The following is a 15,955-nucleotide window of genomic DNA, read 5'->3' as shown; positions in this document are numbered from 1 at the left end:
CTGGTAAATGGCTACAAGAAGCGTCTCACTGCAGTTATTTCAGCCAAAGGGGGTATCACTAGCTATTAGGGTGTAAAGTGTCCTAATTTATTCATCAGTTAGAATACACATTTTTGTGAATATCTTTTGTTTCACAAGTAAATCGAGGAAAATTTTTGTTGTTTACCTGCAATTCATTACTTTCTTTTCCAGAAATAAATTTTTTTTAAAAATGGCATCGATATGTGAACATTTCTTGAGAGAACTGAATATTTCATGGGGTGTCCTAATTTTTCACATGACTGTATACTACTTTGGTTGTACCACAGAAAGGGTCTAAAACAGTGGTCTCAAACTCACAGTCCGGGGGCCACATGCGGCCCGCCAGGTACTATTTTGAGGCCCTTAGTATGTTTATCATAATCACAAAAGTAAAATAAAACAGTTTCTTGATCATATGTCTATTTAGCTATAAATTACAATATTGTTATTAAGACTTAGCCAAAAGGAAAGATTTATAAATTATAAAGAGTTTTACCTCATGCAAAATTGTCATTTCTTTAATAAGACATTAACTATTTTTTTCTGAGGCCCTCCAAGTACCTACAAATCCAAAATGTAGCCCTGCAAAGGGTTTGAGTTTGAAACCACTGGTCTTAAACAATCTAAAAATACATTTGGTTCACAAGTTTACTTTACTACTACTAATCATTTTTACAACACTGCTAGACATACGCAATGCTGTACATTAAACAAAAAAGAGACAACCCCTGTCCAACAGACCTTGCAATCTAATCAAAACAGACAAATAGGGTAAATATGGGTTAGGGAACTGCTTACAGTGGGAATAATTAAAACAGGCATGTCTTTATTGATAGGGTCAGGATAAAGGGCTATTGATTTGGTTGGTAGTTTACATGTTATATTCCTGGCAGAATTCTGTGCAGAATTTTGCAGATGCTGTGCGGAATTCTGAACAAACCTTCCATCCTGTCCCTGTTCCCTCCACCTTCCCCGTGCAGGTCTGTCCTCCCCCTCCCCCAAATGAAATCAGACATACCTGCGGGCCTCCCGAGGAAGCAGCAGTGGCAGCAGCCGGCCAGCAGAGGCAGCGCTGTGAATGAACTGCTTTCGGCCGGCCCCACCAGGGTCTTCCCTCTGCCACATCACTTCCTGTAGACGACGCAGCAGAGGGAAGGCCCTGGCAGGGCCAGCTGCAAGCTGCCTGCTCTTAGCTCTGCCTCAGCCAGCTGGCTACTGCCACTGCTGCTGATCTGGGGTGAGAGGAAGGGACGTGGATCCTGAACTGCAAGTGGGAGGGAGAGGAGGGGGAGGTATGCTGGACCCATAAGTAGAGGGGAAAGGGGAATGAGAAGGAAGAGATGCTTGAACATAGAGGAGAAAGACGCCAGACCATGGGGAGTAGGGTGCAAGTGAAAGAGGTGGTGTGTGAGGTGAGGGGACATGGATGCTAGACCCGCAAGTGGGAGTGATGTGGATGGTAGAGAGAGGACGAGAGAGTTACCAAGACCAGAAAGGGGATGGGAAAGGAGGAAGAGATTTTTAGCCAGTGGAGAGCAGTAGAGAGAGATATCAGACTAAAGAGGCCACAGAGGGGATTCAGGGTGCGAGTGAGAGAGGGGAGGAATTTAGAACTGCACTTGAAGTGAGAGAGGGAACTGAGGAGGCTGGAACCTGAGAAAGGAAAGGGCAGGAAGGAATTTCAGACCTCAGGATAGGAGAATTCTGAGCAAAACAATACAAATAAACTTTGCAGAATTTTAAAATATTGTGTGCAGAATTTTCAAAACTTTTGCCCAGAATTCTACCAGGAGTAATGTTATAGGTAGCCAGAACTGCACAACACATAGCATATGAGATAAATAAAATATGCATACTTATTCTTGATCATAGAAACATAGAAATAGACGGCAGATAAGGGCCACGGCCCATCCAGTCTGCCCACCCCAATGACCCTCCCCTACCTTTCTCTGTGAATAGATCCCACGTGTCTATCCCATTTGGCCTTAAAATCAGGCACGCTGCTGGCCTCAATAACCTGAAGTGGAAGACTATTCCAGCGATCAACCACCCTTTCAGTGAAAAATAATTTCCTGGTGTCCCCATGCAGTTTCCCGCCCCTGATTTTCCACGGATGCCCCCTTGTTGCCGCGGGACACTTGAAAAAGAAGATATCTTCTTCCACCTCGATGCGGCCCGTGAGATACTTGAATGTCTCGATCATGTCACCCCTCTCTCTTCGTTCCTCGAGTGAGTACAGCTGCAACTTATCCAGCCATTCCTCGTACGGGAGATCCTTGAGTCCCGAGACTATCCGGGTGGCCATTCTCTGGACCGACTCCAGTCTCAGCACATCCTTACAGTAATGCGGCCTCCAGAATTGCACACAGTGGGGCCTCACCATGGATATATACAATGTCCTGGAATGGCTGTATAGAGAAAGGAAAATGGTAAAACCAGGGGACATCATTTGAGGTTGAGGGGTGGTAGATTCAAGAGCAACGTTAGGAAGTTCTACTTTACGGAAAGGGTGGTGGATGCCTGGAATGTGCTCCCGAAAGAGGTGGTGGAGAGTAAAACTGTGACTGAGTTCAAAGAAGCGTGGGATGAACACAGAGGATTTAGAATCAGAAAATAATATTAAATATTGAACTAAGGCCAGTACTGGGCAGACTTGCATGGTCTGTGTCTGTATATGGCCATTTGGGGGAGGATGGGCTGGAGAGGGCTTCAGTGGCTGGGAGGGTTTAGATGGGATGGAATAGGTTTTAACGGAGATTTCAACAGTTGGAACCCAAGCACAGTACCAGGTAGAGCTTTGGATTCTTGCCCCGAAATAGCTAAGAAGAAAAAAATTTAAAAATTTTAATTGAATCAGGTTGGGCAGACTGGATGGACCATTCGGGTCGTTATCTGCCGTCATCTACTATGTTACTATGTATATACATTTTAATGTTGAAAATTACATTACATTACATTACAGATTTCTATTCCGCCATTACCTTTCGGTTCAAAGCGGATTACAAAAAGAGTTATGGAAGAAGGGTTACAACGTTAGATCAGAGAAGGTTTCCAAGAGTGAGAAAAGTAGGATCTGGGGTTAGGGAGGGGATGGTAAGAGGGGGGTTAAGCTTTATCATGGTATTAAGCTTTATTAAGGGATTTCTTGAAGAGTATAGTTTTTATTTCCTTTCTGAACATCTTGTAGTCTGGGGTTGTTGTCAATAGGTTGGAGACTTGGTTGTCTATCTTCGCTGCCTGAGTGGTCAGTAGTCCATTGTATAGTTTTTTCCGTTTTACTTCTTTGATTGGGGGGTAAGTTCTTTAACTGTTTATTATACCGACACCAATTATGTTCAGAGTAATTAAAAATATTTAGAAAAATATATATTTTTCAGTGATTTTCAGCTTAGCACGAGCAAAGAAAAGATGATCTTAAGCTTTCAAGTGTCTGCTGCATTCTATTCTCCCAGCGGAAAACTGACAAAATAATTCAGCAGGAAAGGCCAGAGATTAGGAAAGAGGCAGCCATCGCTTAGAATTCTTTTTTTTTTTTTTTTTTATAATGTTCTTAAATTTCTTTCAATGTTATGTTTTTATTGACACATAGGCATTTTTTAAAAAAACCTCAAATCTGAATTTAAACCACTACAAAGGGAGGAGGGGAAACCTCCAAGACACTGTGTGGGATTTAATCACAGCTCTGAGTCTGCAACCGAGTAAACAGCCCAATTCAAGGCTCTAGGTGCATTTACTTTCTAGTTATCTTGATCTCTGCAGCGTTAAATGCAATTAGAGCATGCCTCTGGTGATGAGTCACTGTGTAAAAATAAGACCTTGGGGTTGCCTATGTGTCACTGACTGCTATATGACTTCTAGTTCCTGCATGCTTAGTTTGCTCCCAGTCAGTCACCCAACATGTTTCCACAGGCTTCCATTGCAGCACGGTAGTACGCTTTCAACAGCTGAACTCATTAGATCTAATGCAATCTTCTATTTGTGCGTCACTCATACCTATACAGGCTCAAGGCGACTATAAAGAGAGGTAAGAAGGGAGAGAGAGAGGAGGTGGATAGGTAAGAGGGAGAGGAAGGGGAGAGAGGAGGAAGGGAAAGGGAGAGAGGAGAGGGTAAAGGAGATTAAGTATCGAACAGATGGGTTTTCAGTTTTCTTCAGAAGATGATGTGGCAAGGTTCAATTCTGGTCTTTTCTGTAAGGCCATTCCAAGTTTTCACTCCTAGGAAGGTAAGCATGGAGTGGAAAACTCGTTTATAGTGAAGATCTTTAGTGGATGGGAGATTTTGAAGCATCTGGTTGAGGGTTCTGCGGGAAGTAGACCATGCTGTTGAGAAGAGTTGGATGAGTGGGGCCGCAGAGTTTCCATAAAGTATGCGGTGAATGATGCAAGATATTTTGAATGTTATTCTTGATGGGATGGGTAGCCAGTACATTTGTTTGGTGAAGGTTGTGACTGAGTCGTATTTTCTCAGGTTGAAGGTAAGTCTTACAGCAGTATTTTGGATGAGCTGCAGTTTGTGAACAAACCAAATCCTACAGTCCACTACTGCCTAATTCTGAAAGGTCCTTTGATACCATAAGAACATAAGAATAGCCTTACTGGGTCAGACCAAAGGTCCATCTAGCCCAGTAGCCCATCTTCACAGTGGACAATCCAGGTCACAAGAACATGGCATAAAATTCAAATAGTAGCAACATTCTATCCTACTGATCCAGGGCAAGCAGTGGTTTCCACCCATATCTGTCTCAATAACAAAACTATGGACTTTTCCTCCAGGAACTTGTGCAAACCTTTTTTAAAACCAGCTATGTTAACCACTCTTTCCACATCCTCTGGCAATGCGTTCCAGAGCTTAACTATTCTCCAAGTGAAAAAATATTTCCTCCTATTGGTTTTAAAAGTACAGTAGTTCCCTGTAACGTCATCTAGTGTCTCCCTAGTCTTTTTAATGGAGTAAAAAAAAAAACAAATCAATCCACTTGTACCTGTTGTACACCAAGGCTAATCAGTGGCCCATGGACAAGAAAACATCTTCATTAAAGATATGTGACCACACTTGTTCAATTGTCTTTGCCTGTTGGGCGTGGTGCATTGGCACTACCGGACCTGAGGGGATACAACATTGCTTGCCTTCTTCGACACCTGGTGAATTGAATTAAGAACACCAACTATTACACTTCTGTCTCTCTTGAACAACAGTTGATGGCTCCTACTCACCTGCTCTACTATCTTCATGCGAAGAGCCCTCACCGGATTTTTCCCACTAGGAGTCATCCCTTGTTGAGATCTATGTGACAATGTTGGCCGTAGTTGTATAAGCGCAAGCACCTACCTTTTACCTCCACGGTCTTGCTGCCACTGTGGGGAAAACAAGATTTGGACCCAGATGCCTCTAAACGACATCTGCAGATATGGAGTGCCCGGGGTCTTTGTTATGTGCGAGATGTGGTGTCAGTGGAGGGTGTACCTCGCTCCTTTCAGGATTTACAGGCAGAAAGTTTCCTGGAGGCCAGTGATTGGTTTTTCTACCGTCAGGTGTCTCATTACATTGTTTTTTTTGGATGCGGCAACTCTGAATGAAGATATGGCGGATGTGGTATGTGAGACTTTGACTCTTTCCCGCCCGACCAGGATCAGTTTATCTTTTCATCAAGTCAGTTTGGGGAGTTTCAGTGCTCCATGGGACTCTGAGGTCGTGGCAGTGGTATGGAACCAGGATCTTTCCCCTACAGAACATATTACAGGGGATGGACTTCGGCTTCTTATAAAACATATTCCTCAGATGACTTGTTCTATAGTCTTGCAGGAACAACAGTACAAGTTTCTTCTGCGGCTGAATGTGTCTCCTCGCCGGGTATGTGTCTATGGGTTTGCATCTCATGCTCGGCTTCCTAAGTGCCAGTTCACCCCGGCGGGCTTGCTTCACTTGTTTTGGTCGTGTGACCGCAGTCAGACCTTTTGGTCCTTTGTTGCACTATATTTACAAACTGTTCTGTGTAAGCAGATTCCTCTGCAGGCGGATGTTCTGCTCTTCTCTCAAGTTGTTACTTTGGGTCTGTCTAGAGGGGGAAATTTGTTGTTGCAAAAAACCTCTTTACTGGCTAGAAAATGCCCAATATTATACTATGTGGAGAAACAAATTATTTACCTTATTAAAGTTCGAATATTTGGATGCCCGCAAGGGATGGCTCTGGTCAGTGGAGGAAATTTCGGAGAATCTGGGCTCCTGTTTGGTAGGGGTTGTCCCATAGAGCTAGGAGTTCTCTGCTGAACTTTTGAGACTGGAGTGCTGGGAGGGAGGGAGGGGGTTTGGATCTCTTAGGTCTCCGTGAAGGATTAACACGGAGGTCCTTGTGTAGTCTGCTTCTATTGTGGAGTTTGGTATGTACTTATGTAAAACTTCAATAAAAAAATATTAAAAAAAAAAAAAATGCACGACCACAAGAGCAACTTTTGTCCCAGTTTGGTCCTCTGCATAGAGCAGGGGAGTCAAAGTCCCTCCTCGAGGGCCGCAATCCAGTCGGGGTTTCAGGATTTCCCCAATGAATATGCATGAGATTTATTTGCATGCACTGCTTTCATTGTATGCTAATAGATCTCATGCATATTCATTGGGGGAAATCCTGAAAACCCGACTGGATTGCGGCCCTCGAGGAGGGACTTTGACACCCTTGGCATAGAGTCACAAAGAGAAGTAGGCAACCAGCAGTGGAACATAAGAACATTAAAACTGCAATACCGTTCGTTGGCACAGACACCACGATGCCAGAAATAGGTGCAGTCTTCAACTGACAATCAGCCAAGTGGCCCTCGAGCTACTGAATCAAGCTAATCCAGCGCTCTGCACTCTACTGCCCGTGATTCTTCTCATGCCCCAACTTGAGAAAAGTGCATGTCTTACATAGTAATAGTCTCTTTGTAAAAAGGAACGCCATTCAGTTTTAGGCTGCAAATTATGAGGCACTCCTGAGGATAAGAGCAAAACCAGAGGGTCGGAAACGCCTCAGATTTATAGCAGAATATGTAGAGAGGGGGGGAATCTCCCAGGCTTCCTTTTCTCAGTCACTGGCAAAAAAAAACAAACCAACTACCCTCTGGTGCTCTGGTGTTAGAAATTTTTAGAATTTTGAGAACCAGTGACTGAGAAAAGGGAGCCTTGGTTTATTTTTCCCTCTCTACATCATCTGCTGTAAATCTGAGGCTTTTCCTACCCTCTGGTTTTGCTCTTATCTAATGGCTATACTGAAGTGATCGATCTTCCTGAGGACTCTTATTGCTTTATAAATATTGTAAGTGAGTCCCTTTTGGAGCTATTTTATTTGATGGTGATTTTTTCCTACTATCCATATTGGATTATTTGGGGGTTTGTTTGTTTTTTCACAAAACTAGAATGACCAGGTTACGTGTCATTTTCAGCTGTGACCAAAGAAAGGCTTTCTTTTTATAGACTTTTTTTTTCTTTTCAAAATAAGTTTTTATTAACATTTTAGAACAAGAAAACACAATCAATAAACATTCAAAATAAAACAAAAAAAATAAATAAATCATAATACAGAGAATAAATAAATAAATCATATTACAGAGAAACCATGGAGTAACAAAATGGAACCAACTCCTAATATGCGATTCTTAACCGCCAGGTAAACACCAGACAAGCCATAAAATAAAGACAAAGAAGATAGTTAATACTTTAAAAAAAAAAAAAAATTGCACAACTTTTCTATCAACTATGTTATCTTATAACCCTCAAGGGAAAAAAAAACCCAAAAATCCCCCTCCCAACCAAATCTATCCCCACCCCACCTATTTATAGACATGTTTAATGAATTCCCAATAGATAAACAATTAAATAATACCTATTTTCTTTTATAGACTGATGTTTTTTCTCCGGTGACTGGCTGGTCTCTTAAAATTTATTTATTTATTTCAAAAATTTATAGACCGCCTAAAACTGAGCGGCATATAAATCAAGGACATTGTCTATCGTACTCTCCATCTATCTATACATTACATAACCATAGCTATGCCAATTAGCTATCCGCTTCCGGCATATTACATAAAGGCATCAACAAATAGCTGAGTTTTCAACAATTTTTTTGAAATTCACATACTCTGGCCCTGATTCTATAAAGGGTGCCTAAGTCCTGTCTAATGCTGAGTGGGACCTTAGGCATCCAAATGGCCTCTTTACAAAGCCGCACGGCAACAGCCCTGAAGCCCTTTAAATCTCTATGGGCTTTGGGGCCGTTAGCGCAGCGCAGCCACTAGCGCGTCTTTGTAAAAGAGGCCGTAAGTGGTTAATGAGCCATTTAAGGGTCTTAACAAGCAATAATTGGCACACGGATGTCCAAAGGATGTGGACGTCATTTTGTAGACGCCTCCACAATTTCATGAACGCCCACTGAGAAAACTCACGCCTAACGGAATAGGTGTGGAATGGGCGTCCTTCGATTCATTTGCATAAAGCTGAGCGACCTAGGGCGTCCATCTGATGCCCACATTGTAGGCAAATGAAAACCAGGTCTACATTTGAGCATAGTTTAGGCTTCAGATAGACCTGAGTTCTATGGACTGAACTTAGGCACAGTTTGGTCATCCTTAATGCAATCTGCTAAATAGCTCTTTGGGTTTTTATTTTTGCTTTATTAAGCTCAAAATACATTTATGTTTGAATATATATTTATTAAGATTTTCAATAAAGTGCAAAGAAAAATCACACAGCAAAGCAAACCGAGTACTCTTACATGTGCACCAACCAAACCCCCTCCACTGTAGGGTCATGAAATGGTTAACTGTTGTTTAAAATATTGCTCTGGCCTACATAGCTGAAGAAAGTGTACAATCTTTTCACTTCATCTGCCTAAAATGTATGTCCCTGCCTTACCACATTGTAAGCTAAATAGATAAGAGTTTGAGCCATGATGTACCCTGCCCTTCTGTACATTTAACATTTAGAACTGTAAGAGTTAGATAAGTGACCTGCTAGTGTGAGCTTAGGACCAATAATAATTGTAGAAAAGTTATAGAAGTAATAAATGAAAATTGTAGTTTTTGCATATATTAGTTTGCAAAAAGGGCATAAAAGTCCATGTATTTCCTGTTTCTAACACTCTAGTAGGCAGGCTATTAACTGCACTAGAGTCCGGTATACCGTAATAAATTTCTTGTACTTTCTTCACGCCTCTGACTTTGTGTGTCCAAGTGACCTTTCACCACCACCTCAATAAAGTCAAAAGTCAATAGTCCACCATGTAGCTTGTGGCCCCCTACACAAATTCAGTAATCTGTTGCGAGCCTGGGGAGTCAGGTCCATCCAGAAATGCTCCCTGATCCGACAGAAGCGGCGACCCGGTTCAAAATACATTTAATAAGGCACCACATCAACAGGGCACCTCAAAACAGATATATTGCATGCAAAACCTTCTATTTTTGTGGACAAAAAGCAATGCTATTTGCTAATTAGAGGAAAACATCCATTAACTGAAGCACAGCACATGAAAAGCACAGCTTTATGTTTCTTGCTAAAAAGCTACTCTTTTTTCTGACTTAACAGTGCTCCAATCAGCTCATTCTTGAAAGCAAAGAAAGCACATGAAAAAAAATATAGATTTCTTCATACATAACTTCATTTGCAAAAGCTTAAAAACAGAAAAAAAAAACCAAATACAGACCTTAGCATGATTTCTATTTCATTGCAAATAGAGCCACAGCAGCTTCCACTAATGTTTTTTTTCCCTCACATCTGATATGATAGCTTAAGAATCTGCTAAGCTATGATCTTCTCAGGTATTTTCACCTTCACATGGCTAGGATCACTAAACTCTCATGGTATGAACCTCCATAACTGAAACAAAGCAGCTGTGGCTCACTGGATAAAAGCCCTGTGCTCATCTCCCAGAGGTCATAGGTTCAAATCCCAGCAAATATTTTAATTATGGCATTCTACCTTGCAGGTGCACCTTGATGATCTCACAATGAGATCAGCATTGTGCAGCTGCACACCACCATTTGCAATGAAGTAGAAACCATGCTAAGTTCTGTATCTGTTTTTAAGCTTTTGCAAATGCGCTTACACTGGTTCAATGGCTGGTATAAAAGTTCAAACCTAACTGCTGGCATTCAATAACCCACATGCTCCTGACCATGCAGTTAGAGGCATAGCTAGTGGGACAGAAGGAGAGCAGCTGCTCTCCCAAACAGAATGTGGAATGAAACAGCGCCTATGTAAATCATCATTTCCACCTCAGACCAGTGCCTAGTTTACAAAATGTGCACAGTATTCCCCACCCACACAGAATTCTGCGCAAGCTGTACAGAATTCTGTGCAGACCTGTCATCTCCCGCATTCCTGATCCTGCTCGACCTGACAATCCCTCCTTCCCTTCCCCTGCTCGGGTCTGAACTCCGATTGATCCCCACCGTCTCTCTTACCCCACGGGACCTCCCAAAGCAGCAGCAGTGGGCGGGCAGTCAGCAGAGACGGTGCTGTAAACAGGCTGCTTGAGGCCAGTCCCACCAGGGCCATTCCTCTGCCGTATCACTTCCAATGTGCAAAGTTCTAATTAGTCAATTAGCATTAATTTTGTGGTGTTAATTGCTAATTATCGGCATCCAATTGGCTTATTAAAACAATTAAGTTGCACATGAAAATCAGCTGTGTGAATTAATTTGTAGACACAGTTTAGGAAGCCATATATAGAATTTCAACCCAAGTATAAAATTGAGCACACAACATAATGGAATCAGAGGGACAAAGTACAAATATACTGTGTGTTTACTTCTTCCTCTGAAGCAACTGTAAATTTATATGAGAGAATTTGTGAGCTGTCGGACCGGGTCATTTTTATAAGAGAACACAGAAGATGGGTGTTAATCCTGCCTTTATAAAATAAGCAATTTTCTTTTTTTTTTTTTAACTCATTGAGCTGCCCATTATGAAATTGTGACCCTTTAAAGGTGATGTTCAAAAGCTGTTTATCTGGATAAAAGGACCACTGTATATTAATAACTTGTATGGAGGTGGCATGCACACTATAGGTACTTGAGGGGAGGTGTTTCCCAGGGCAGGGATAGGGTAGCGTTTCTTGCAACCCATGTCGTTTTGTACTGTCGAACCCCTGTGTGTTGTTTCATTGAGAAGAAAAAAAGGTGCAGGTCTGTCTGAGTATTTTCCCTTAGCAATTTTCAAAAGCACATCCTTACCCTTTTGAAAATTGGAGTAAAGCTCACAGTTAACAAGTAGCCTTGGACTCTTGCAGAAATGCAGTCAGCTTCCACAATGGTCCAGACACCTATTCACCACAGAGATGTCCATTCTGGATTGCAATCTGGCCTGGTCTGACTCATATCCATTTCAGGGCCAAGAAAGAACCAGGATGCCAGTATTGTGCAAGTACAGTTAGGTAAATGAGGACTAAAAGTATTTTGCTTGAGAACACATGGCATTCCAAGGCAGAGCTCATAAATAGCCAGCACTCAAGAGACCACAGCAAACAAGGGATTTTACAGTGGAGTTATTGAAAGCTCTAGGTCAGAAAGTTCAAAATATGTCCCTCCTGATCTTTACCAATGCAACCTTGACAATTAGCCTCCTCCCTGTCACAGAAAGATGGTACAATATATCAAAAATCTAATAAACATATGCCATTAATCCTTGCCCTTATTTCTATAAAGTCAACTTTTCAAAGCTATCAGGGATGCTAAACGCAACAGACAATTACATCTCTCTGGACATAATGAAGGATCTTGCTCCCCACCCATAATTGCTCCCCCTCACAGGGGCCGTGGCCTCCCCAAAAATTTAGCCCTGGTGGTCCAGAGGTGCAGTAGGCAGGAGCAAGCTTTCCGCACTCCTGCCTGCTGCTAACCCAGTGGGTGGCGGCAGCCACGGGATGCATTTTCTTCTGCCTCAGCAGCAAGCACAAGCGTGCTTTGGCACTCCTGCTTGGTACTGAGCAGCTTTTTGACTGGCTCCTGCGTTTGTGCTCGTTGCCACTGAGAGGCAGAAGAAAATGCATCTTGCAGCTGCCGCTACCCACCGGGTTAGCAGTGAAATAGGCAGGGAGGTGGGCTTGGTGCAGAGCCTGACAGAGGTGGGGAGGGAAGGGGGCTGGGTGCAGAGCCTGACAGAGAGGGGAGGGAAGGGGGCTGGGTTGCAGAGCCTGGCGGAGGGGGGGGGAGGAAAGGGAATGGGTGCAGAGCCTGACAAGGGGGGAGGGAAGAAGGCTGGGTGCAGAGCCTGGCAGGGAGTGGCTGGGTGCAGGGAGTAGGGATTTGGAAAGGCAGGGAGGACAGATGCTCAAGGGGTTGGGAAGACAGATACAGCACATACTGGGAGAGGGTTGGGAAGGACAAGTGCACTGGCAGGAGGGGGGGTTAGGAAAGGAGGAAAAGATAGATGCTGGACAGGTGGAGTAGTGGGAAGGGAGAGAAAGAAATCCTGCCGGTGGGGACGGGAAAAGGAACGGAGAATTGTTGGACATAGGTGTGTGGCGTGAAAAGGAAAGAGAGATGATGTATATGGGGAAAGGAAGAATTGTTGGACATGATAGTGGTGGAGAGGAGGAAGGGAGAAATGTTACACTGGGAGGGAAGAGAGATGACCCAAAGAAGGGAGAGATGCCAGACCATGGGAGAGGAGAGAGATTCCAGGCTATGGAAAGGAGAGGAGAAAGATGCCATACCATATGAGTGGGGAAGGGGGAAGACAGAGATGTCTGACCATGGGATAGGGATGGAGAGAAAGGGGAGATGGAGGGAGAAGATGGTGCACAGCAATGGGTGCAGCAGGGAAGAGATAAGAAGAAATGCTTCTTATGAATACTTTAGATGGGAGTAGGGGAGAAGACAGTAGGAGGAGAGGTACACATGGATAGATGAGAAGGGAAGGTATGGAAAAGTAGATTTTGAGAAGAAAGCAAAAAAATGGAAGAATGTTGAATGTTAAAAGTTAAAAGTTAATGATAAAGATGGATGTATGGCAGAAAGTGATGGAGAGAAAACCAGCAAATGGATAAGGTGGCCCTGAATACACAGTTAAGAGCACAGACAGAAGGAAGTGCAGCCAGAGGTTGGGAAAGATGGTTTGAAAACCAAAATCACCAGACAACAAAGGTAGGGGAAATTATTTTATTTTCAATTTAGTGATTGAATTGTGTCAGTTTTGAGAAATTACATCTGCTGTCTATATTTTGCACCATTAAGGAAGACATGCATTTGTTTCTATTTCTCTGGGGTTGTATTACATGCAGAGTCTTGAATCTTAGGGTTTCGTTTATATATACACAGTGGTACCTCGGTTTACGAGTGCACTGGTTTGCGAGTGTTTTGCAAGACTAGCAAAACATTCGCAAAATTGGCACCTCAGAAACCGAGCGTGCCTCGATTTGCAAGCGGCGCCCCCCCCCCCCGCGATCCGGCACCCCCCCGCCATGATCTGAAATCCCCCAGACCCACCCAAACAGGCTTCTTACTTCCATCTGGCCACCGGCATGTACTGTGCATTGGTGCCAGTACCCGAAGATCTGCCTCCTCTTCTTTGCTGGGCCTTGAGCATCTGCGCATGCTCAAGGCCTGGGAGTTCACGCTCTCTCCGAGATTCTCGGAGATCTCTGAGAATCTCGGAGAGAGCGTGAACTCGCAGGCCTTGAGCATGCGCAGATGCTCAAGGCCCAACAAAGAAGAGGCAGATCTTCGGACACTGGCACCAACGCACAGGACATGCTGGTGCCGGTAGCTAGATGGAAGTAAGAAGCCTGTTTGGATGGGTCTGGGGGATTTCAGATCGCGGCAGGGGGGGTGTCGGATTGCGGGGAGGAGGGTGCCGGATCACACGGGGGGGGGAGTAATGCCGGTTCTCGGGGGGGGGGGGTTGAGCAGTGCCGCTGGCCTGGGGGGGGGGGGGGTGAGAATGTATCAAGCAAGTTTCCCTTAGTTCTTATGGGGAAACTCGCTTTGATATACGAGTATTTTGGTTTACGAGCATGCTTCTGGAACAAATTATGCTCGTAAACCAAGGTACCACTGTATTAGTACTTTCAGTTTGTGGTCCCGTATTTGCATAGGGGTTATCTGTGTTCTGGTAGGAACGAATGTTGAGAAGCATACGGCGTGCTTTGTGTAGTTTAATTTTGTGGTTAACCATTATGTACTGTTAAGATTATATTGTGTATGTATATGAAAAATTAATGGAAAAAATGGTATTAAAATTAATACTATTATGGGGCGGAGTTGGGGCGGAGCTTACCGCCCCTCCCCCCCCCCACACACACTTATGAGAGACTAGTTGTGTGATCTGCAACCCCCACTACTTCAAGCCAAGCACTATAGAGCAGGTGCCCTACATTCAACTTTTGTACCTGTGTGCCTATTCGAAATGTAACCGATACCGCAATTACAGCTCATTTACCCATTGCATTTTATGCCTTTGTTGTACAATGTCATACCTAATAGTGTTCTGCATATTTCTTATTGTTCGTTTTTCTACAAAACCAATACAACTATTGAACCCTGGTGTTCTGGTTTGCAAAAGGTGCATTTTGAATAAGCAAACGTTACAAGTGAATCACAGATCCTTCTGCCGATTTCCCCTCTAGTCAGGGCGCTAGATACAAAAGTCAGTGGGTTCCAAGCAGTGGGTTCCAAGCGCACCCTAGACAAGCCTCGCCCGGGGGCTGCTCTTCCCGAAGAGCAAGTCGCGGCAGCCTCTCTGCCTGTTGCAGCACAGAGACTGGGAAAGGGGGGGGAGGGAGGGAGGGAGCAAGGAGCAGGCACGGGCCATTCTGCAGCAGGGAGCGGCACCGGGAGCCAAGCACGGGGAACCGCTAGGAGAGCAGCGCCGGGCTTCACTTACTTCTGGCAGCGGAGATGAGGTTCTTCCCGTCCTTCAGCAGATCTTTGATGAACTTGGTGGTTTTCTCCAGCTCCGCTTCGTGAGCTCTTATCCGGTCCCGGAACCAGGGGCTGTCCAGATAGCAGTCGCTGAACTCCAAGGGCTGCAGCCCCATGCTTGGCCGCGCGAGGAAAGAAATGGATCTATGAAACAACAACAGGAAAAAAAAAATAGAAGCGCCTAACCTAAAACCTCCAGGAAGCCAGAGCGAACCACTTCGAAAGCCGCTACCCAGCTCCCGGCCATTAAAAAGAACAGGGTCCCCTGCGGCTGGTGCACAAACTCCGGATGCGCGCGAGACACTTCGCGGCTCTCCCGACCCGGCGCGCGGCTGGCATTCCACTAAGCCCCGCCCCGCCCCACAGCCCCGCCTCTCCTCGCCGGGCCTGGGTAGCTCTTTGCGCTTTTTTTTTTTTTTCTATCCAATACTTTATTGAATACAAATGCAAGCTAGCTCTTACTTTGGTAGGAGAAAACAGTGAAAAGACGCACAGTTTGGAAAATGGGCCATGTCAGCCTGGAGATTCGAAATAAATAAGATCTCAAAATCAGTACACTGGGTTTTCCTAGTATGGCAAATGCATATGTACTTATGACCTTAAAGACTCCTTAAGCACCTGAAGAAGAAAAAAAAAGCTCCTAGGTGGAAAAACTGGTGTTTTGCCTATAACCACTGTGATTTTAATGACTTCTTCCTTTGGTAGTTTTAATGAAGAGATTCAAACCTGTGGTAGGACGAAGATCAGAGCTGTCAAACCAGGCCCATAGCTAGCTACAGTATATGCAGGCAGTGTGGCCCCACATGGTGCTAGGGAAGCCAGGGTACCAAAACAGTTTTGGCAAAACCGTTGCTAATGTCACAAAAGTGGGTGGGGCTGGAGTGCAACAGGAGCACTTGGGGACATGTCGCACAAGGCATGTTTGCTGCTTGTGGTGACACTCCTGCTGTTCTAGTAGTGACATTGGAGTCCAGTCACGTTTTGAATTTGCATTCCCAGTGTAGTGGGATTGTTATAATCCTTCATTCTTTTTATTAAGCAGTATTG

At 44.2% G+C, this 15,955-nt stretch overlaps 1 protein-coding gene across 4 annotated transcripts in view; it reads right to left on the bottom strand.

Annotated features, from left to right (window-relative positions):
- Positions 1-15,653, bottom strand: part of ARHGAP10 (Rho GTPase activating protein 10) — a 520,437-nt gene extending 504,784 nt beyond the window's left edge. The window contains exons 1-2 of one of the 4 annotated variants that reach the window (XM_033940409.1): positions 15,635-15,653; positions 14,871-15,052 (exon numbers count right to left, since the gene is read on the bottom strand). In XM_033940409.1, the coding sequence (XP_033796300.1) occupies positions 14,871-15,024 (154 nt within the window). In that variant the 5' untranslated portion in view covers positions 15,025-15,052; positions 15,635-15,653. Of the gene's footprint in view, positions 1-14,870; positions 15,242-15,634 lie in introns of those variants that run through there. The other 3 variants (XR_004539086.1, XM_033940432.1, XM_033940423.1) reach the window with 3 other exon arrangements.
- Positions 15,654-15,955: the final 302 nt, after the last annotated feature.

The sequence above is a fragment of the Geotrypetes seraphini genome, chromosome 1, assembly GCF_902459505.1.
Source record: "Geotrypetes seraphini chromosome 1, aGeoSer1.1, whole genome shotgun sequence".
NCBI lineage: Eukaryota > Metazoa > Chordata > Amphibia > Gymnophiona > Dermophiidae > Geotrypetes > Geotrypetes seraphini.
This window is presented reverse-complemented; position numbering and strand designations above follow the sequence as displayed.